General features: G+C 64.0%; 2 protein-coding genes across 3 annotated transcripts; both read right to left on the minus strand.

The window, feature by feature from the left end:
* Positions 1 to 7: 7 nt before the first annotated feature.
* MFRP (membrane frizzled-related protein) lies at positions 8 to 4125 on the minus strand. The gene is made up of 11 exons (XM_054223041.1): positions 4028 to 4125; positions 3433 to 3924; positions 2888 to 3058; positions 2564 to 2807; positions 2341 to 2471; positions 2059 to 2184; positions 1836 to 1912; positions 1548 to 1696; positions 1224 to 1354; positions 594 to 728; positions 8 to 439 (listed from the first exon to the last, which is right to left on the minus strand). The coding sequence occupies exons 2-11, from the start codon at positions 3485 to 3487 to the stop codon at positions 21 to 23; spliced, it is 1638 nt and encodes a 545-aa protein (XP_054079016.1). The 5' UTR covers positions 3488 to 3924; positions 4028 to 4125; the 3' UTR covers positions 8 to 20.
* An 884-nt stretch (positions 4126 to 5009) lies between these two features.
* USP2 (ubiquitin specific peptidase 2) lies at positions 5010 to 21932 on the minus strand. 2 transcript variants are annotated; one of them, XM_054223221.1, is made up of 13 exons: positions 21651 to 21932; positions 16633 to 17405; positions 8999 to 9049; positions 8582 to 8705; positions 8145 to 8256; positions 7954 to 8064; positions 7724 to 7788; positions 7527 to 7630; positions 7373 to 7453; positions 7140 to 7218; positions 6920 to 7027; positions 6568 to 6688; positions 5010 to 6450 (listed from the first exon to the last, which is right to left on the minus strand). In XM_054223221.1, the coding sequence occupies exons 2-13, from the start codon at positions 17362 to 17364 to the stop codon at positions 6363 to 6365; spliced, it is 1776 nt and encodes a 591-aa protein (XP_054079196.1). In that variant the 5' UTR covers positions 17365 to 17405; positions 21651 to 21932; the 3' UTR covers positions 5010 to 6362. The 2 variants fall into 2 exon arrangements, with proteins under 2 accessions (XP_054079196.1, XP_054079197.1); XM_054223222.1 differs by lacking the exons at positions 16633 to 17405; positions 21651 to 21932 and adding an exon at positions 11710 to 16615.

Below are 21932 nucleotides of genomic sequence, written 5' to 3' on the forward strand. Positions count from 1 at the left end.
CCTGCTCTTCTCCTGCCAGGTCAGGGCTGGAAGCACTCTACGGGGTCGTTGGAGTCGGGCAGGATGTTGCAGTTGATGGGCCAGAGGATGCCGAGGAGGCCGAGGGACTGCTGGCACCGCAGCTCGGCAGCCAAGCACACGGCTCGGCAGGGCTGCAGGACACCACCATCCGGGGTGCACTTGGGCACGAAGAGGCTGCAGATGAGGAGGCGGAGGTGCTGGTAGCAGGCGAGCTCCATCAGCGTCTGTGGGAGAGTGGCAGTGAGCATGGCACGGTGTGGTGTGGTGCGGGCAGCCCCCAGCCAGCTCACCTGGTAGTCCTGCAGCACCTCAGCGGCTCCCTCCTGGTCGGGGATGGCCAGCCAGATGTTGGGGAAGGAGGTGTCATTGTAGCCCAGCCCCAGGCACATCTCCACTTCCACAGGCTCACAGACAGACCCTGCCACAAGGCGAGGTGCTTCATATCTTATAGCGGCAGTGATGCCTGCCAGGTGTGCCTCGGGCAGATGTTAGCCATGGGGCAGCTTCCAGCATATCTCCCAGGCCAGGTGGGCTCAGGGGATGCTGAGGGGAGCACCTGGGGTGACACTCACCAAAGGCTGGGTAAGAGACCCCAGTGCAGTTCAGCTCGTCGGTGCCGTCGGGGCAGTCGTGCCAGCCATCACACACAGACTCCAGCGCCCGGCACTCACCATTTCCACAGGAGAACTCCGCAGGGCTGCAGGTCTCTGTAAGATGAGAGTGGCCAGCACAGCAGGGCATGGGCTTGGGCATGGGCTCAGACAGAGAGCTGGCTTCCCTGCTGGGAGTCAGCCTGTTCCCACGCTGGTCACCCCTGTCTCTGCTCCCCTTGGTCACTGGCCAGGGAACAGCCAGGTGAGTGGTTGCAGAGCACTGCCACCTGGCAGCCACGGTGGATAGGTGACCATCGCTGGCCCAGCTTAGGGGGATCCCAAATTCCCTGGGTTATTTGGGGGCAGCCCTCAGGTGATGGATTGTGCCTCTGTGCAGGTGAGCCCTTCCAGCCCACATCCCCAGGGCTAGGATCTATAGGGTAATTCAGGTAAGAAGGGACTCCAGGGGTCCCTTCTGCTCCAAGCAGGGTCAGCTGTGGGATGAGAGCATTTTTTTCCAGGGCTTTACCCAGTCTGGCCTTGAAAAGCCCCAAGGATGGTGACTGCACCGCCCCGCTGGGCAGCCTGTGCCCCTGCCTGGCTACCTACTCTCTGTGGCATTGCGGGCTTGGTAGGTAGCGAAGAACCCATCGTCAGCTACTCCCTCATCCGCCACAAAGAGGATGGTCATGACATGGCGTGAGGAGGTCAGGATGGGTGGCAGCTGGTGGCCGCAGAACCTGCCAGGGTCATAGGGCGAGGGATGAGGTCAGGGTGGCCAGCGGGGCTGACCAACACCTCCCCAAACCCTGTCCTCTGGTGGCTCCTCCTCACCAGCCTGGCCTGTGCCTCGGTTTCCTCAGCTGAGCCACAGGAGCCTGGTGCACCCAGAGTGGTGCAGCAGGGCAGGAGATACCAGAGGTGTGCCTGTACCTGCCCATGAGGCTGGCAGCCCCCGTGCCTGCGCTGTCATGCACCTCCACGAAGTCGAAGCTGCAGTCCTCGTGCGACTCCAGGCTGAAGTTGTGGAAGTGCAGGTCGATGACGTGGCCCACGGGCACCGAGATCTGCCAGAGGCACAGCTGCAGGGCAGGGGGCAGCCGGTGACACCCGTGAAGCCAGGCAGGGGCATCCCCAGCTCTCCCCATCGGGAGGATGCCTTCCTCCCTGCCTGCCCTCACCCTCCTCCTGCCTCCATCCCGCTGGCACCTCTTCTCTCACCTGCTGGTGCGGGTATGGCTGAGGATGGCTTGGGGTGGAGAAGTGCCCCTCCAAGGTGGTCAGTGGCCCCCCGCACTCTGGAGAGACACACACACACAGAGCTTTACCCCTGCCCCTCTCCCTTCACACCATCCCCCCAGTGCCCTGCCTCCTGCTGCCCATCACCATGCCCTCTGGCTGGCTGCCGTGGAGGCTGCGGGCTGCAGGCGGGGGGCTGGCCCACCTTTGTGTTTCAGGCTGCAGTTGGCCTCATCACTCTTGTCCGTGCAGTCGTGGAAGCCATCGCAGATGAAGCCCAGGTGGAGGCAGAGCCCCTGGTCACACAAGTGCTCGTCCCAGGCACAGCTCTCTGCAGTGCAGGCAGAGACAGCCAGGCTGGCAGTGGCGTCCCACTGGGCACCCTCCCCTGCCCCAGGGCCCCAGGCGTTATGGGAGACCCCCTGGTGGTACCCACTGCTTGCTCAGAACGAGGAGTCCTGGCAGTGCCGGGGACAGGGGAACTCACTCTCACTGGGAGCCACGGCGCGGTAGTGGGCGCTGAAGCCTGGGGCGCCCACGCTGCTGTCAGAGACGAAGATGACGCGCAGGTGGTTGGAGTTGCTGTTGAAGGTCGGGGGGGCCACGTTGCCACAAAACCTGGGGGCACAACAAGGAGTGAGACTGTGTGCCCCCAGAGATGCTGCCTTCTCCCCATGCACTCCCACACTCTCTGGGTGTGGGGGCCCTACCTGGTTGGGCCCCCCCGATCCAGGGCAGGATCCATGCTGCCAGCCCCGGGCTCCTCATAGAGCTCCACACGGTCAAAGAGGCAGGAGGCAGTGCCCTCCACGCTGAACGTCTCCATCTTCAGCTGGATGGTGAGGCCAGGGCCCACCTCGATGTGCCAGATGCAGAGTGCGTCAGGTGGGTAGGGGCCAGGGTAGTTGGGAGAGCTGAAGGAGCCCTCGGAGCCCCGCAGGGTCCCGCCGCAGGCTGCATGGGGCAACAGTGTGGGCATGAGCTAGTGCTGCATGGCACCACTGTCCCAGCACACTGCCCCACGCAGGACTTACCTGGTGCTGGCGGTGCTGGTGTGCCAGCTGTGGGTAGCCAGCTCTGGGTTGGGGTGGCAGCTGTTTTGGGGGCTGGGGGGTCCCTTCGGGTGGGTGCTGCAGTGGTGGAAGTGGTGCCACGGGCGGGTAGGGCTGAAGCTGGGGCACCGGGTGACTGTGGGGACGTCAGCTCTGTGCCCAGGGAAGAGCAGGGACAGCTCAACCCCAGCAGGGAGAAAGGGCTGCAGTCCAGGGTAGGGGCTTAGGAAGCCCACCCAGGCCCATGTCCTGTGCTCCCACCCTACCCCACACGTGTGCAGGTCCCAGGGGATCCCACACAGCTCTCATAGGGCCCAGTGACCTTGCCACATCCCAGGGAGGCGGAGATCCCCTTTGCTCGTGTGCATGGGGGCACTCTCTCCCCATGACGGGCAGGCCCTGGGAGGTCCTGTGTAGGATGGATGCCCTCACTGTGCTCCTCTCCCCCTCCGAGACGGTTCTGTGTCCCACCCGCCACAGTGACAGCCACGGCCCGGACCCCCAGCCCTCCCTGCTCAGGCACTCACGGTGGATGACGATGCCCAGCAGGAGGGCGATGAGGAAGAGGAGGACGGCACTCATCAGAGCCACACACAGCCAGGTGAACTTGCAGTCGGCACGGTAGCGCCAGCCTGCCTGGCCCCAGAGCTGCCCACCTGTGAGAGGGCAAGGGAAGCGGGCAGAGCCGGGGTGCTGCTAGCCATGTCCCCACACTGACACCTCCCCGCATGGCTGGCTGAGCCCTGGCTGGGCATGTCCTGGCCTCTTGTCCCCAGGGTGCTAGTGGGTCCCCTAAATGGCCCCAGAGCCCTGTGGGGAGCCTGCCCCACCACCCCACTCCCAGACCCATGGCTGCTCCTGGTGGCCCGGTGGACAGGGACATGCGTACAAACCCCCAGGTGGGTACCGAGGCCATCCCGGGGCGAAGCAGGGCTGGTCCCATCCTCCTCTGGTGGGCATTTGGCGTTTGGCATTGCCTGGGGCTCCTCGCCCTCGAAGACAGGGTTGCAGAACTCGGTCTGCAGGAGAGCAAGCGCGGGTGGCACCATGGGGAGCATGCTGTGGGGACCCACAGATGGCCAGGCAGGGACCCTCCAGCCAGGACCCCACCCTGAGCCCTACCTTGCTGTTGTCCAGAGCCTCAGGGCAAAGCGTGATTTCAGTGAAGTCTTTCATGGCGGCGGGCGATTCCCAGTGCAGCCTGGCTAAAAGCCTCCCCCGCGTGCTCTGCCCCCTGGCACAGCCGCCTGCCCCACCAACCGCTCCTCCCCAGCTTCCCCCATCAGCCCCGGGGCGGTGTGGGGACCCCTGCTCCACGCACCGGAGAAAAGGCAGTGGCAGCGCAGACTGTGCCTACACCTGCCACCCCAGCACCAGACCCCGCAGAGCCCCGAGGGCCATGCCCACCTTGCCACAAGTGCAGGGAGCCCCAGGAGGCCAGCAGCCCTAGTCCCCTCTGCAGGCCCCTTCCCCCTCGCCCCGTTAATCCAGCTCAGCTGAGGATGCCGAGGTCAGGCTCTGGCACGGAGAACCAGCGTCTTAAAGGGGAAGGTGTGCTCGCACCCACCCCGCTGGGAGCCTGTCCCACTGGGGACCCTGCTTTCGGGTGAACGGAGCGGGTGCTTGTTTGCCTGCTGCCTCTGGCCACCCCGCTGCACAGGGCGGCACCGAAGGGGCTGCGCCGGGGAGCCCAGACTGAATGTGTCCCTCCTTCCCTTGCATCTCGCAGGCGCTGGGCGCGCCTGAGCCCCACTGCCTGAATTCCCGCTGCCCCTTAATGCCTCGGTGCCCGTCTCCGTCCCTAAGCAGGAGAGAAAGGGGCCATTGTTCAGGGGCTTTGGAGGAAGAGCGTGGGCACTGGGAGCTCCGCGGGACCGGAGGAGGAGGAAAGGCTCCCTCTGCCCCTGGGATGAGAGGCACTGTCGCCTGCACCCACATCTCCCTTGCTCCAGGCACAGAGTACTCCTGGACCTCTGGAGCCACACATGGGCAGGCTGCTCCAGCACCAGTGGTGTTACAGTCCTGCTTCATGCCGGTGTCCCTCCCACTGCTGGAGGCACAGCCCTTCGCCTGCCCACCCAGAGACAAGCACATGTACACAGCACTCTGTTCAAGCTAAAATTTATTCCTGCACGAGTCTCCCTTGTACGAGACACTTCCCGCCCATCTTGCTTACACAGTAAACAAGCCATCTGCCAAGCAGCAATGCTGCCCCAGTCCGGTACCTGCCGCGGGCAGCCCCTCCATCCTGGCCTGCCCTCCCCCAGGCCCCACCGGGATGCCCCGGGCTGGGTGGGATGCTCATGGCGTGAGAGCCTGTGCCCGCAGGGCCAGTGAGGGCGAAGCAGGACGAGTTACTGGGTTGGACGTAGCTGCCTTGCGGGCTGGGATTGTGCTGGGTCGGGCCCATGTCTCCTCCCGCTGCACCTCAGGCAAGACAGGATGGGTAGGAGAATAAATTAGAGAAAAGGCTAAAAAGGCCACTGGCGTTTGCTAGCCAGAGGACATAGCAGCAGGGCGGGTGGGGACACGCATCCCCGGGCACCCAGGGGGGCTCCTGATCACAGGGAGAAGAAAGCCCCAATTGCAGATGGTCTTGGAAAGCCACTGTCCTCACCTCCCTCTCCTCCGCAGGATGGACATTCCTGTGCAACTCCAATGGCCTCCCACTCCCCTAAATGGTTTAAGGCACCGTCGTATGAGGAGGCAGGTAAAAACCTACCCAAAGCATCCCCCGGCCCAAGTGCCTGGAGAGCCAGGAAGCGGCGGGGTGCTCCAGGTTGAGCGAAGTCCACTATAAATACATATAAATTCCACAAAATGTTTTCCTCCCTCCTGTCCGTGAGTCTAGACCTGAACTCAGGCTGCTTTGAGGAGTGTGCATGGGGCAGCTGGTGGGGATGTGCTGCCTGAAACGGGACGGAGGCAACTGAAGGGCCAGTGTCCTGTGCCAGGAGGTTTGGAAGTGCTTCAGGAGGCCAGGAACAGTTCATGAATCCTCTGGGATGGCCAAAAAGAAAGGGAGTGCCAAGAGGCCAGGAGGGATGCAGGATGCTCTCCTGGATCCCCAGCTCTGGGTGCTCCCCCATGGGAACAGAGGTCCTGGCCGAGTCAATGGGGCAGGTGGCCCCATGCCTGCAGAGTCCCTTGCTCAGTATTTTTATTACACACCAACAAAAACAAAAAAAAAAAGAAAGAAACTAAAACGTACCCCAAGGTAAAAACCAAACGCCAGTGACCAGGAGGTGCCTCAGCTGCCTGGGTGGGCTGCCCTCCTCAGTTCAGAGCTGGGGTGTCCTTGCCTGGGGTCTGCTCCTGGCTGCCTCCAGCCTCCTGCTGCAGCCACCTCGAGGGCTCTCCTCTTCACCTCCCTCTTGCACCTGGGGGACAAATGGCCAAAGCCTGGAGGGGCCAGCTCTGAGGGGTGGCGCAGGGGTCCCCAGGGAGGCAGGGCTGGCTACATGCGGGAGGACGGGCTGGCCAGCTCGTAGAAGAGCAGGTAGGCATCGCTGCTGCGGATGTGGCTGGATGACATCGGGGTAACACTGTGGAGAAGGGGAGATGTGCTGTGAGCAATGGGGATGAGGCACTGGGATGCCCTGGGCAGGGGGTCCCTGCTCGCCCTGACCCCGCAGCCACCCCTGTCCCCCGTGCAGCCTCACCGGGAGTCATTGAAACTGTGCCACTCGCTGGAGATGGGGCTCTTGCAGTAGGCAGTGTAGTGTCCCCCCATGGTGGTGCCCGAGTGGTTGGAGACGGCATAGAGGTTGTAAATAGCGTGGTCTGTGGGGAGCAAGGGCAGTGCTCAGCCATGCCGGCTGCTGCCCCTCTGCCCCACAACATGCCAGCACAGAGCTGGGGCCGCGAGGGACTGGCACACTGGGTGTCTGCGGCTCCCACCCCCCATGCCTCTGCCCCCGCCACTGCAGCCTGCAGCACCCTGGGGGGCATGAAGGACCCAGCCAGGAGCTGCCAGGAACCCAGGGCTGGAGCCATGCAGGGCCTGGCACTCACTGCAGCTCTGCGAGGCAAACTCCCGGAGGTCCAGGTCCTTCAGCTGGAAGTTGACGAAGGTGGTGAGCTTGCTCGTTCGTATCCTGGCCTCTGAGAAGCGCTTCAGGTCTAGAGGGGCATGTCAAGGAGCCGAGGGACAAAGAGGAGCCCATGAGGAACCACCTGCCCTGCCCCCCCCCCCCAAGTGTCCCCTAGCCTTGTCCCTCTGCCTGACGGATACGAAGCACCAGGATCTTGGGGAACTTCTGGATGCTGAATTTCTTTGTGCACCTCGTCCTGGTTTTGCAGCGACAACATGTCTGTGGGAGACAAAGAGCATGAGCAGGAGGGTTAGGGCAGAGGCCAGCCCCACCAGGCACCAAGCCCACAGTGCTGGCAACAAGGGCATGAAGGGAAAGGAGCACAGCCTGCACCAAGGCAAGCCCGCTTGTCCCTGTGCCCCACGCCCTGTACCGGTTTCTCATCCCCATCCAGCACATCTTCTTTGGTGAAGAGTCGTAGGCAGTCCATGAGGGTCACCTCCCCGTAGCCTTTCTGTGGAAGCACACAGCGGGTCAGGGACAGGGTGTGTGGGGCAGGGGGCTGGGGGTCGGCAGGGACACCTTACCTTGGGGATGGGCAGAGACAGGTCCCAGAAGGGGTCGAAGGCTGTGGAGCAGTAGCCACACTCGCTGCAGGTCAGCGAACTCTTCAGCTGCCCAACGAAGAGGTCTGGTGGGGATGGGACAAAACAGGGTGAGACCCCCAGTTCCCAGACCCACTCCCAGCCCATCCCTGCCCTCTTCTCCTCATGGCCCTGCTCACCACTAATGCGGCTGTCCTCCCTCTCCTGGTACCTCCTCCACATCTGGCGGCTTTTCTCATCGTCACTGCAAGGGATGGGGAGACAGAGCGGTACTGAGTGTGGCCTGGGGGACACCGGCCCCTGCGACCCAGCCCAGAGGGACTCGTGAGGTCACTGTCCCTGGGCCAGGCTTGCAGGCAGCGAGCTTGTCTGTGGGGATGTCCATTGCTCCGCGCCAGCCGGCACTTACGGGAGGTGGTCCAGGGTGTCCGTGCTAGCCCGTGGCCGCACCAGCACACGGTTCACCTCGCTGTGCAGCCCGTCAAGGAGGAACCGCAGGAACTCCTGCGCATCCTGCTGGCTGCAAGACATGGGGCGTGGACAGTGAGCCGCGGCAGGGGCTCAGCTTCCCCCTGCCACCCCTGCACCAACACCCCTTACTTGTAGCCGACGAAGCGGGGAGCGTATCTCTGGATCTGTGTCTTGAACTCGGAGGGGCTCACACTATCGTTGGGGGACGAGGTCCAGAGCAGCTGTATCAACTTTGCAAACTCTGTGGGCAGAGAGGCCGGTCAGTGGCACAGCTGGCCCTGGCTAGTCCTGGTGGCATGGCATAACCATGCCCTTCAGGGGAGAGCTCAGCACCCCGCTCCGGGGTCCCCGTGGCTGGCCCCATCCCCTCTGGAGAGGGGACCCTATCCTCCCACTGGCTGGGCAACCACAGCACCTGCCCCAGCAAGGCCAGGGAGAAGCACCGACCTCTGGGTGGGGGTCCCCCAGGACACAAGGTGGCCCAGGGCAGCGAGGACGCACTGCAGGGGCGGGAGGCAGGGTAGCCCCGCAAGGTGTGGAGCCAGGGGCCGGTACCTGACAGTTACCTGTCATGAGTGCGGTGCGCATGCGGCTGTTGTTGTTGAGGTCCCGCAGGTACTGGTTCTGCAGGCAGTAATCCCGCAGCTCCTTGGTGTTGCTCAGGCACTGCAGGATGGAGTTCATGAAGCACTGGGGGAGGCAGAAGAGAAAACCATGGCAACGGGAGGCAGAGAGAGGCAGGCGGTGGCAGGGGGACACCTGGGGCGGGTGGGCAGAGGATGAGGACGAAGCAGTGCAGAGCACGGGAACTCCTTCCTCTGCCAGCAACGTCAGCAGTGGGGTGAAGGGAGCTGCTGAGGTGAGAGTGTGGGTGCTGGGGGCGAGGCGAAGGGACAGGGCTCCCCACTGCCCCACGGATGTGCCCTCAGAAGAGAATGGTGTGAGCTGGGGCTGCACAGCCGGGTTCCTGGGTAAGCACTCACCGTATTGCCAAGGTTTCGCAAGCCGGTCAGTCCCTGCACTGCCTTGGAGCTCTGCAGAGAGAGGGAACAGGGCTGAGACAGTGCCCAGCACAGGCTGGCTATGCCTGTGGGCAGACCAAGGAGGCCATGGTGCCACGGGCATCCATGTGGAGCATACCCTCAAGTGCGAGCAGAGGCAGCTGCTCTCTGCACGGGTTGCATGCAGGACTGTGGCTGAGGATCCGGTGGGAAGCCACTACTGGCCTGCCCCGTCCTGCTTGCCCGACTGCTGCTGCTCGGCTCCCTGGCCCGCGACAATGGGCAGGGCTCAAAGTCCTCCCTGCCTGGCAGCACTGCTGCCCCATGCTCTGGGCTGCAGGCCAGGCCAGCCCCCCCTGCTGCCTCCCCTTGCGAGCCCTGTACCCCGTGAAGCTGGGGGGTGGCAGTGCCCCATGCCTGCCCCACAGGTGCAGGAGGTGCACGGTGCCCTGCCACTGCCCGCCTTGTCCATGCTGGGTATCCCCTCCAGGACACCTTGCACAAATGCAGCCCAGGCTTTGGCATGGCCATTTAGCAGGATAAAGTCCACCCAGGAAAGAGCAAGCCCAGCCCTGCAGCAGTCAGCCCAGGGGACGGGGCTGCGTGCCCAGAAGTGCCCTCCCAACCGCTCGGTGGCCTGGCTGTGCTGCGCCTGTGCCATGGGGCTCTTCCAGGTCCCCTGGTATTTCCTGAGCTGGGCAAGTTCATGCCAGGCAGAGATGGGCATGGGTAGCTGGGTGCTGGGGCCAGGAGGCATCACGGCTCTGTGCTGGAGAGACCGAGAGCACGGAGGTGTCTGGGAGGCCATGGGGTTGCCCACCCTTCTCCCAGCATGGGGGACTAGGTGGTGGTAGAGAGAAGTGGTGGGACCCCAGGGGTCCTGCTCCCAGCCCTGCACACGAGCCTGGCACAGAGGGTAGTGGTGGGGCAAACCTCCCCAGAGCCATGCGCAGAGCAGAGTTGGGGTCTGACAGGGCTTGGGGGTCATGCTGCTGGTCATGCGCCCCCAACCTGGCCGGGTTTTAAGGATCCTCAGGCAAACGCCCCAGCTGCCCAACCCAGGCGTGAGGAGGGGGAGGAGGAGAGGAGGGGAGGGGGCCCAGCAGATCCGAAATAGCAGCAGCTGGTGTGTGTGTGGGAGGTGCTGAGCACCCAGCCCTGACAGCAGCCCAAAATAACCCAGATCCAGTTACACGTGCTCCTTAGCGACGGTGCAGGCATCACCCACCGCAGGGGAGACCAGCACCAGTGGGGACTTGGCCACACTGTACAGGCGCACGTGGCTCTACCAGACCAACCGGGTACCCTGTATGCCATGCAAGTGCCCCCTCAGTGCCCAGCGCACAGCGGTGTCCCCCACCCTGGCCAGCCACAGCGCTCAGTGCTGGGGGGTGGCTATGCAAAAGTGCCAGGCAACCCCACTGCTTATCCCTGGGCAAGGACCCCCAGGCTGGGGGGCAGGCTCTGCTGGGCAAGGGATGCCAGCAGGCTGTGGCAGGTCAGTGCCACACCGTAGCTGGAGGGGGTGGCCTGGCTCTGGTCCCTGAGCAGATGGGGCCGAGCAGGCAGCAGGAGAGGTGGGTCTGTGTCCCAACAGCCTACACCCCTTGAAGGCGCTGACCCCAAGCTTGCTGCTCATGTCCCCATGCCTATTGCAGGGAAGGTCACAGTGCCAGGGGAGGTAGCAGCAATGCCTGGGAGCTACCCCAATGTGCTCCAGCCATCCCCACCAGGATGGTGCTCGTCCAGTTGCCCTGGTTGGGCAGCTCCCACCATGTGCCAGGAGGGACCGAGTGTCCCATCAATGTGGGTGAAAACCTCCCCACAGACCTGATATTTGCCCACTACTTGGACAGGCCAGAACTTGGGCTGCCCTGCCAGGGGCTGGAGCAACACCAGGGGAGGGGAGGGCTGGCATGGGAGGCCCACCAAGTGCTCCCATACTGTAGCACAAGCCTGCGTGCCCCAGGGTCTTATTTCCCCCCCGGTTTTCCCTCCCCTGGGTGACTCAACTCCAGCTAATCCCCATTGCCCGTCCAGGGCTTTATCTAGGACACGGCGCTGCTCAGAGGCGGCGAAGGAGAGCTGGCTCACGCGGTGGCAGCTGGGGAGTCCCCGAGGCTGCACTGCAGGAGGGGGACAGGGGACAGGGGATGGGGACAGAGGACAAGATCCGCACTGTCCTGTCCTGTCCACGTCCACATGCCAAGTGCCCGGCAGCAGGAGAGCCGGAGCAGCCAGAATTACATAAGTGCCCAGACCCTGCCCTCCCCTGCCGCTGCTGTCCCTGCAGGGGGAGACCTGCCCGGCACTGTGGCTCCGAGGACAGCCAAGCTCAGTCTGGTGGCACTGTCAAGGGGCTAGCATGGCCAGGAGCCCCTTCCTTGCAGTGGGTAGGCTGGGGCACGGGAACTTGACCAAGGTCACCACAGGGGCAGGGCTGGGAGAGGGACCCGGGCGTCCTGACACGTGCTTTCACCTGCTCCCTGCCCCTCCTGCAGGACACTGGGGCACCCCGGCCGCCCGGCCAGCCAGGACGGGCACCCACCCCCGGGCACCCCCCCCTCCGGCAAGGGAGATGCCACAGGGTACCCCGTGCTCCCCGGTGAGGGCAGGGGCTGCCCGCTCCCCACGCCCCCTTCTCTGACCCCAAGCCGGAGGGCAGGGGCTGCGGGCAGCCACGGGGCTCGTACCTTGGTCTTGTTGAGGACGAGCCCGACGAAGGTGGAGACCAGCAGGGACCCTGGCATGGAGGTGCGGGGACGCAGGTCCTTGTGAAGGTCGGGGAGCGCGGGGGGCTCCTCGGGCAGCGTCACCGTGTAGGAGTCCCTCATGATGGCCCTCGCGGGCACGGCGAGACGGCAGGGCCGGCCGCGCGGAGGGGGGTGCCAGGGGGTGCCGGGCGGGCACCCCTCGCCCCGGGCCAGCGGGGGGCTGGGGCAGGGGGGCACGGCGGTGCTCAGGCGTGCGGTGCCGGAGCCGGTGCCGGCTCTGGGGCTGACGGCACCTGAGCGGCTCTGACATCAAATGGGTGGAGAGGCGGCAGCCGGGCTCCGTGACGGCCGGCCCCCGCCGCACCGCGTGGTACAGCCCCGCGGCAGCCAAGGGGGACCGCGAGGGGCGGCCGCCACCGGGGACCGCGGGACCGGCGCCGCGACCCCTGCCCCGGGGACGCCGGGGGAGGACGCGGGCGGCCCTCTCCACCGCCCCGCAGCCCGGCCCCCGGCATCGCACCGGCACCGCGGGGGCGATGGGGCGCTCAGTGCCAGGCGGAAGCGGGAGGAGCGACTGCTCGCCCAGGCGACTGCTCGCCCAGCGCTTCCCCGCGCTCCCGGGGACCGGGGAGGATGGGACCGGGTCCCGGCCTCGGGCACGCTGTGCTGCCAGCACGGCACTGGCCCGAGAGCTCAGCAAACGCTTGGCAGAGAGCGGGGTCTGCTCCAGCCGGGCGTCACTCGCCAAAACCGGCTGCGTAAACTGGGGCAGCCCCGCAGCATGTGGGTGCAGGGCCTGTACACAGAGAGGAGCTGAAGGGTGTCTGAGAGGGTGGCGGTGCTTTGGGGCGTGTGCCTTTCCTGCAGGGCCAATGTCAGGCTCCCAGGCGATGCTGTTCTGGGGGAACTGTGCAACAACACACACCCCTCTTTGGGGGACGCATTAGCACCAAGCTCAGAGAGTATTTCAGTGCCTTGCTTCCTTCGTTGGGGAAAAAATGCCCCCAAATCCTGTGTGGAGCAAAGACCCCATCTGGTGTCTCCCCTCTGAGTGCTGGGTAAACTGAGGCACAGAGTAGGCAGGGCTCTGGCTCCTTTCCTGCAGCAAGGGCAGATGCAGAGGCTGGCAGGGAGCCCAGGTGTCCTGCGTCCCAGTCCTGCGTCTCCCTCTGCCTCACCCCTCTGACCGCAGCAGGGTGAGCGGTGGAGCCTTGCAACTGCTGTGCGTGCCCAGGTGTCTTACCCATCCGTTCAGGGAAATTTCCATGGGCAACCAAGGCAGGGAGTGCAGTTGGGCTGCTCCGAGGACAGCCAGAGCCTCCAGCCTCACCGAGGGGGCTGGAGGCACGGAGCAGAGGCTCCTTTCCTCCCACTCCAGCCCCCACCAGTACACCCCCGGCCAGAGCCAGTGGCTGCTGTTTGATTCCTAATTGCTGCAGATGCAGCCTCCCCTGTCCGCAGCATGAGCTCGGCACAGCCAGTGGAGGGGCTGACTGGGGGGGGGAGGGAGGGAGACTATTTTTGGCACCAGCAAAAATATCTGAGGAGGCATCTTGCAGCGTTATTCATCTGCAGGGCCAGGGCTTTTTGCATCACAACAGGATGCTTGTCATAATCCCTGCTTGCGTGCGCGCGCATGTGTATATATATACACACCCCGTGGTGTGTACACCATACACACACAGGGACACAGCGTGCACACAGGGGTGCGCACCCCAATGGCCTCACGCAGATGGCGTGGGTACGCCTACAACACGCTCTCACAGCCCCTGCAGGTTGCATCCTGGGCCCTGGGGCCATGGCACAGCTCCCCAGTACCAGTGCCGCACATGCCAGCCAGGGCTCCCGCCACCCTGCCCTGCAGCCTGGTGGGTGGCCTGGGGGCAGGATTTGCCCCAGCGCACAGCCTGCCCCAAGCGCTGTGCAGGGTGCTGGGGCAGCACTCTCCCCAGGGATGCACCGTGCTGGCAGAGCCGGTTCCATGGCAAGAGGACGGTGTTCAGCTATGTCCCGTGCTGAACCTTGTGCCCTGGAGACATCAGGCATCCTGGGCCAAGGACCAAATTCCCCTCTAGCCAAAGCAGCACGTGGGCTCTCGGCAAGGCTGGAACAGGAGAGAGAAGGGGAGCTCCAGTGGGATGGCATCACTCAGAGCCAGGTCCCTGCCCTCAGCTGTCCCCTCTGCAGCGGTGACCTTCTGCCATGGGCAGAGGTTGCCACAGGCCCGATTGGCACTGTGAAGGCAGGCAGGGCCAGGACTGGCTGCAGGCCAGAGACGTCAGCTGCTCAGGATGGGACTGTGGAGACCTGCTGGCGATTTTGTGGGTGGCTCTGGCCTTCTGACCCTATGTTCACCCAGGGTGGTTAATGGGGCGGCACAGCTCTGGTCCTGCCCCCCACCAGTCTGCCCTTCCTGGGAGACAGCATGGCCCTGCATGGAGCCGGCAGTTCAGTGGGCACGGCCACTCGCTGCAGCTGCACACGCCTCCCTTTGCCCTGCGGGACAGTAAACTGAGGTGATGGTATGGAGAGGAACAAATGTGGGCACCCTTGCCTCCTGGCTGCAGACTCCTCTGGATGGTGGTTTGTGTGGTGCAGAGGCAGGAGGCGGCGGGGGAGGAAGAAGGGAGGAGGCACTGAGCCAGCGCCGCCATGCCCTGGCTTTGGCTGGAGCGGGTGCTGCTGGCACTGCCCTCGGGGCTGGGTAATGGGGCAGAACCGATGGCAGCGCCAGGGCTGCAACATGCGCTTGTTTCCTGCACCTGGCATGACCACAGGCACCCAAGTCTGTTTTATGATCGGTACATTTGCTTCCCAGCTTGGGAATGGGAGGAAAAAAAGCACAGGAGTGGAAAATAGCAGTGCCCATCAAAGCACCAAGGAAACCTAAGCCAGTGTCACCTATCCAGCCTCCCCACCTTCCCTGACAGGGGTGCCTGCTCCAGCACACTGTGTCAGCTGCCAAGCCCTGCTCACCTTTGCCACCCATCAGCCCTGGCTGGAAAGTCCTCATCTGCATTCATATGCAGACCACAAGGCTGTGGTCTGGGAGTAGTGCAGCCCTTCCTGCCTCATGGCCATCCCATGGCAGCAGGCTGGCACCCACATCGAAGGGGTGTGTGGGCACCTGGAGTGAGCACCCCTGCCCTAGCAGTGGTGGCGAGGGCTTTAGTGAGTGCTTGTGGCTGGCAGCGGCTGCTGGGTCCACCCTCGGTGCCCCCCACCAGGGCCTGTCATGGGAGGAGGGGGCAGGAATTCCCTTCCACAGCACTGCTCCTCCTCTCACCCTGGGGGCCAGGGACCAGGCAGGTTGGGCACAGGGGGACCCACACCAGGGAAAGATACTGCTGGCGCTGCAAGTGGTGCAGCTGGTTCTGGGGGGGAAGGCACTGGGGAGGGGGCAGACAAGATGCTGAAGGCAGGCTGTGATGCTGCACCCCCTCCATTCCCCCTGCTCCCATGCCTGCGGGCCCAGGTGGGTGTTTAAAACCTGGATGAGTGCCAGGGAAAGGGAAGACGGGAGCCAGCCCTGCCAGGAATGGGATGGGAGGCTCTGGAGGGACAAGGGGGAGACCTTTCCCACCGACCCCCAGTTACCAGCATGTGGTGGGCAGGAGTGGTTGCCTCTCCTCCGTATCCAATGCCTCCGGCTGTGCCTCACTAGCCCAAGGGCATGGGCCAGACCTCCAGGCTGCTCCCACAGCCCTCTTCCTCAGCCCTTGAGCACAGGGTGGGATGTGGGGACACTGGCTGGAAAGGGAAAGAGCTTCCTCTGCAGCTTGCAGGAAAGCAGAAAAGAATCCCCCGGCCCTTCCCAGTTTAGCAGGCGATGGTGGGTCAGAGCCGCAGGGAAGGAAAGGGCAGGTCAGACCCTGTGCTGGGGCAGATCAGCCTCCACCATGGGTGAATGAAGGCTGACTGGAAAGAGAGCGGGAGACGAGGCAGGCAAAGCCTGACCAGATCTTGGAAGGAAACCTGAGTGGAAAATTACCAGGCTGCTCCCCTGCGTGCCCGAACCAGGCTGCGTTTGTGATGCCTGCTCCCAGCCTGGGCTGAGGCTCTGGGGATGGTGCAGCACTGATTGATACCTGGGGCACTGAGTGCCTGCCACCTCGTGTGATGCTGTACAGAGCAGCCACTGCCACGGAGAAACTGCTGCCTCCTTGGCTGCCATGGCCCATGCTGGGGGCTGGGGCACAGGGCCCCAAGATGGCAGCAATAGATTGTGCCAGGGATCAGGCATCACAGGGCACCAGTAAAAAGCCTGACTGGCAGCTGGGTACCAAGTCACCATGCCAGAGCCAGCACCAGCCAAACCAGCCTTCCCAGCTGGGTGTCTCCGGCCGGGTGAGTACCCGGCCTGGGCATGTCACCTTCTCCAGCTGGGACGAGGCAGGAGGAAACCGTCTTCTGCCCCATGCTGGGCTGGGGCTGGCAGGGAGCAGAGGGCAGGGGCTGTGGGCACAGTCCCACAGGTGTGGGGACACGGTGCACGGTGTGCTCCCATTGCAGGTTTGCACGCATGGGGCTCTGAGTTTGCCTGCATGTGCCATCACACATGCAGAAAGGCGCAGCGCACACACTCCTGACAGAACATGGGCATCCTTAGCTGCAAGGCACCGATGGGGAGCCCCACGAGCTCTGCTCCCAGCAGTGCACAGCCCCTCAGGGGACACTTGCCTGCCTGCCCAGCCAGCTGCGCCAGCAAGGGCAGCTTAAAGGGTCAGCGGCAGCCCTGCCTGGCACAGATGCAGAAACAGAGGGACGAAGCAACGCACCAAGATTCCCAGGGAGACCGCGCAAGGTGCCTCTTGGGCTCCCCAGCTCAGCACAAGTGGGCATGGACCACATGCTCCACCACAGCACAGCTTTGTCCCCCACCCCCCAGCAAGGACCACGTACCGTGGGGTCCCGAGCAGGCATGTCGCAGTAGCCGTCATTCCTCTCGCAGGGCTGGCTGTCACAGCGGGTGCCCGAGGGTGGCAGGGCAGAGCCGAGGGTTCCCTGTGAGGGGCTGAGGGGGCCCGTGTGGAGGCTGCCATGGCTGCTTTTCCTCCCATAGCTCTCCAGGTAGTTGCGGACGTAGTCGGAGCGCACGGTAGCCTGGTAGAGTCCCTGCAGGGCGCCGAGCTCCTGGTGGCTCCGGGTGGTGCTGAGGGGGCCAGCGGTGGGTGTGTAGACACTGTCTGAGGCGTGCAGCCCCGAAAACTCCCGTGCCAGGTCTGAGTGACTGGTGGATTTGCGACGGCTGAGAGGTGCTGTGGTGGGTAAGTAGCTCGGGGGGCTGCTGGGGGACCCTGCGAAGGTGTAGCATGCACCCCCGCTCAGCCCGCTGCCGGGTGGCCGGGGCTGGGTGCGGATGTACGTGGGGCTCAGGCGGATGTTGGAATTGGGGTACAGGGGCAGCTGGCTGCTGTCATAGCCACTGGTTGGGGACAGCCCCGTGTGGTGGTACCGGGGGGAAGGCAGGTAGCTGCTTTTGAAGCCGATTTTGCTGCTGTCTGCATAGGATGTGGCCAAGGTGGATCCATAGGAGGTGTAGGAGCTGTAGCCACTGGGCACCTTGCTGTAGGTGGTCTCAGCGTAGCGGGTTGAGTCGACGTACCGCTTCAGGGTGGAGGAGATCTGGGACATGCTGGAGGCTGGGGCTCAGCGGGCTCTCCCGGAGGCATCGACTGCAAGAGAAGAGGTCAGGGGTCAGTTTCCATGGGCCGTCATCAGCACAACGGGGTGCCCACCACCAGCACACACCCAGTAGCTTGCTGGCTTCTGGCTCACCTGGAGACCCTGGGAGAGGTGGACAGGCAACAGCCGGAACCCAGGGGGTGAAGGGTGCAGGGGGGTCTGTGGGGTGCAGTGTAGCCATGGCTCCTGCCATCTGCCAGCCCTCCTGGAGAGCCTGGGACAGCAGGGCTCAGCTGGCACTGCCACCTGTTTGCCTTCGTACCATAGAAGGGAGCCCCGGGGCACAGCCAGAGGCACCCAGCATTCCAGCACCCACAGTCACCGAAGCCAAGGGACAGGAGCAGTCCTTGTCCAGATGGGAGTCGGTTGCCTGGTCACAGTCATGATGCTTAGGCTCAACTCTGGCTGAGATAGGCAGGTGGGACAGATGGATCCAACCAGCCCAGCACCTTCCCCTGGTTATTGAGAGTGAGCACCAGGGCTTGGCAGGGGTCTGGCATTTTCAGCTGGATGCTATAAGGTCAGGAAGTCAGTGCAGAAGTCCTTGCCACCCATCCCTTCTCCCCACTTGGTGCCTGGCACCAGGCAGTGGGTGAAGACCTCGGTGCAGCCATGACCACCCACAGGCCCTAGAGGACTGCGGGGACAGCCAGGGATCCCCTCATTGCAGGCCACCCAAGCAGCCTGCCTGTCTCCCTGCCACGGCTGTGCCCTGCTAGTTTCCCATCAGTAATTCAAGCCGATGCGAGTCCTCCCAGTGCAGCGGCTGCTGTGCCCCCACCAGCAGGGCAGAGCCAGCCCATAGGGGTGGGTGGGCAGCCCAGCACTCGGTCCCCACAGGGAGCTGGTGGCTTCTGCCCCATGGGCAGGAGAGGGGGACAGGGACAGAGACGCCCAGAGCACAGAGGAGCCTGGCTGGAGCTGAGACAGAGCAGCACGGCAGCCAGCAACCTCCAGCGCCTGCAAACACGGTCTGTCCGGAGCCGGAGGAAAGTTTGCTCTTGGTACACACGCTGGTGGACTGATGGCTGGTCCCCTACCTGTCCTGAGGCTGTGGCTGGCACTGGGGGGGCAGGACCCCAGCCGGGCTCCTCTGTCCTGGCGTTGCTGGCGCTCAGCTCCCTAGGCGCCTGGCGTCCCTTCCCTGGCAGGACAGTGGCTCTTGTGGCTCTGAGAGTCTCCAGTCACCCGGGAGATGACCCTGATTCAGAAGCTTTTCCCAGCCCAGCTGGGGCGGGCTCTGGCCCAGCTCCAAGCTGGGAGGTGACGGAGATGGTGTCTGGCCCAGCCCTCACACAGCCCCAGCAGCACGCAGGGTGCATCCAGGCTTGGGGACAGGCACTGGATGCCTGCCAAAAGGACCCAATAGGCATGCCCGCCCCTAGTGGGACCCCCTGCCTGGGGGAACTGGCAGCACTCCTCTGCAAGTGTCACCCCAGGGACGGGAGCCACCCCAAGCCTCCCTGCCATGGCCACAGCATGTGTGCCCTGCTTTTTCCATGGCAGGCAGCCAAAAGCGATCCCCATGAAACCGGAGTGATGGGAGGGTGCCATGCATGGCGAGGATGAGACCCCTTGACTCCACAGACCCTGGGGCAAGGGGTGAGGTGGCTGCAGTGTCAGCTCCCCCAGCCACCCCTGCCCATGTAAGCCTGGCATGGAAATGCCCCAGGACCGCTTTTAGGAGATAGTGGTAAGAAGCGCCATCCAGCTACTATGGCCTCCTGGCCAGCAGCCCGGTTTTCTGGCCAGCCGTCTGCATCCCAGTTGCTGTTGTTATTGCCCAGGGAACAACCATCCCACAGTGGAGAGGAAACTATTTACAAGCAAGAGCAAGGTGGAGCACACAGACCTGTTTGGGAACAGGGGCTGAGGGGTGAATAATCTGCTCCCAGGCAAGGACTCCACAAAACACCTGGCTCTTCCCAGCCAGGCTGCGGCTGCCCTTGCCAGCACTGGGGGGGCCCCGGAGTGGTTCTGCCAGCCACAATCTGACATGCACAGTGGGGAATTTTGCTTGGAGGGACATGGGACCCCAGCCAAGGGATTGGCTTCACCCACGGGTGTCAGAGTGAGAGCAATGGAGCCCCTTGGCTCCCAGGGAGCCTATGCCTGGCTGCCTGCCTTGCTGGGACATGGAGCAGCCTGGCACAGGGACCCTCTCTGGGCTGCCCCTGCTCCCCATCCCTCTAGGCAGCAGAGACGGTCAGGCCTCAGGACAGTGCTGGGACAGGCCAGTGCCATCACCCACTGCCAGCGGTGCCTGTGCTCTCTGACACCACCCTGGTGCCATCACCCACTGCCAGCGGTGCCTGTGCTCTCTGACACAACCCTGGTGCCATCATCCACTGCCAGTGGTGCCCATGCCCTCCCACTGTGCTGTGCCACCGCCAGCACGAGCAGCAGCTCCTTGTGGATGTGAGCAGGGCACCGCTGCCCCTGGGAGAGCCACCGGCTTGGGAACGGGAAGGCAGCAGGTGCTTTCTGGCAGCAGAACAGATCTCCACAGGGCAGGGGGAACCTGCCCGGGACACAGCAGCTAACCCCTTGGTGTCGCAGGAAGAGAGGTCTTACCACGGAGGACTGCCACATCTGCTAGGAGTGCCTGCGCTGCGGAGTCCCCATGTCACACCAGAGCAGACCCCAGGGCTGCGGAGAGCAGAGTGTGCCAGGAGCCAGGGGAGCTGAGGGGGTGTGAGAAAACCCCGGTTCCTCCCATCGCTTCCTGGCCTGCCTGGCCCCTCCCTACCTGTAATAGTGCTGAGTTTTCCTGCCGCCTGGCAAAGCCCTGGGGCTGGCATGGCTGAGTCAGGCCTCCTGCACTCTCATCATCCTCTCGGGGTGTGAGGGGAGGCTGAGGCACCGGAATGTCCGGTCCTCCATCACATGCCCAGGCAGCAGCCAGCCCCAGGGGCCTGGGAGCTGGGGCACCGTGGGGCTGCTTGGGCTGCCGGGGCGTCCTGCCCCAGCCTCCAGCTCCGGCAGCCTTCCTGATGGGAAGCTCAGCCCAAAGCTGGGAGGCAAACCCTTTGCCCTGGAGGCAGAGGAGCAGAGACCCTGCTCCTTCTCCAGCCGCTCACCTCTGCCGGAGCCCTCCTGCCCATGGCCCCGTGGCAGCTGTCCCCCTTGGTGGCCGTGGAGCCCCAGGGCAGGCTCAGCTTACACAGCACTGGCTCAGTCCAAGGTGTTACGACACAGCTGCTTCTCGCTTACGCAGGCTTGGAGCTGTGTCCCCTGTCCCCTGAGACACAATGTCCCAGCCCGGAGGTTACATGGGAGCTCACAGCCCACCGCAATGGCGCAGGCAGAGGGGGGACCCTGTGTGAAGCACGTTGTTTGCTCCAGCCTGAAGGTGGTCTGGGGCAGAGGGGCTCTGTGTCCGGCAGTGCCAGAGGGGTGGGACAGCTTCCTGCCTGTCCCCCGAGGGGGATGAGGCAAGGAATCCCTCTGGGTATCTGCATTTCCCTCTAGGAAGTGTGGCCCCGAGCACCCCTGGGGGGAACGTGCTGCAAGGCATTTCCTCCCTGCAAGGGGCCAGTCACCAAGGCGTGCCCTCGGTCAGCAGATGGAGACCCCAGTGTTCCGGGGTGATGCCGGCAGCACTTCTTCAGAACTCGGGGAGAAGTGGTCCCGGCTCCAGTGCTGCCTCCCCACCGCTCGCACACCCCAGAGCGATGGGACCTGCCCAAGGTCACACATGCAGCAGGGGCCAGCCTGGCCAGGGCCCTTCCACTACCAGCCACTGAGCCAGAGAACCATCCAAACTCACGCCACATGTGCTGGTCAGGAGTCATCACCCTGGACTCGCTCTGTGCTGCTGACACATACCCACCTGGCTGCAGAACCTGCTACTTGCTGCTCCCAAGCCACCCCCCAGGCAGTAAAACCCCAAACCCAGGGGGAACCTTGACGTAAGACCAGGGGTATGTTATTGCTTTGAGGTCTGCGGGCAGAAAAAAAGAAGGGACCCTGGGGAAGTGCCTCGGCACATGGCTCTGCCCATGCTGGGGGACAAGGAGGGTGCCGGGGAGTGTGGCTGGCTGTCAGAAAGCTGCCAAGTTTTCACGCATGAACTCTGAACCTGCTCTCCGGAGATACAGAGACTGCAAACCTATCCCCAGTGGTTTTACACAGCTGAAGGAAAAGGGGGGGGCAGTTTTGCCAACTCCTCTAAGTCTCTGATGCCACAGCCCCCTCCCCAGGGCTGGCATCCCCACGGCACCCCCTCCACTCACCTGCATGCGTGTCGGCAGGGTGGGTGGCCGGTGGCTGGTCAGGGGCGCGAGGCTGGCATGGCGGGGGGCAAGTGGCCGGTCATGGGGTGATGCCCGCGGGGCTGAGTGCAGAGACACGATCCTGCCTCCTCGGGGTGCTTCCCCTGGGACCGAAGGAGAGTGAGCGATGCGGAGAGGCCGGCAGCACCCGAACCCTTTGGAGGGGACAGGCCACCCCAAGGCTCAGCTCCTCCACCCTGCAGAGAGCGGACGCAATGGCCGGAGGGGGCTGAGCCAGAGGGA

Source organism: Rissa tridactyla, chromosome 17, assembly GCF_028500815.1.
Source record: "Rissa tridactyla isolate bRisTri1 chromosome 17, bRisTri1.patW.cur.20221130, whole genome shotgun sequence".
Classification (NCBI taxonomy): domain Eukaryota; kingdom Metazoa; phylum Chordata; class Aves; order Charadriiformes; family Laridae; genus Rissa; species Rissa tridactyla.

Coding starts and splice junctions, on each gene's coding strand:
- MFRP (XM_054223041.1), bottom strand. CDS start 3,487: ATGAGTGCCGTCCTCCTCTTCCTCATCGCCCTCCTGCTGGGCATCGTC. Junction 2,185..2,340: donor CGCCGTGGCTCCCAGTGAGA/GTGAGTTCCCCT, acceptor CCTGCACTGCAG/AGAGCTGTGCCTGGGACGAG. Junction 1,355..1,547: donor GCTGCCAGCCTCATGGGCAG/GTACAGGCACAC, acceptor TGACCCTGGCAG/GTTCTGCGGCCACCAGCTGC.
- USP2 (XM_054223221.1), bottom strand. CDS start 17,364: ATGTCCCAGATCTCCTCCACCCTGAAGCGGTACGTCGACTCAACCCGC. Junction 7,789..7,953: donor GACACCCTGGACCACCTCCC/GTAAGTGCCGGC, acceptor CATCCCTTGCAG/TGACGATGAGAAAAGCCGCC. Junction 6,689..6,919: donor GTTTGCCTCGCAGAGCTGCA/GTGAGTGCCAGG, acceptor TGCTCCCCACAG/ACCACGCTATTTACAACCTC.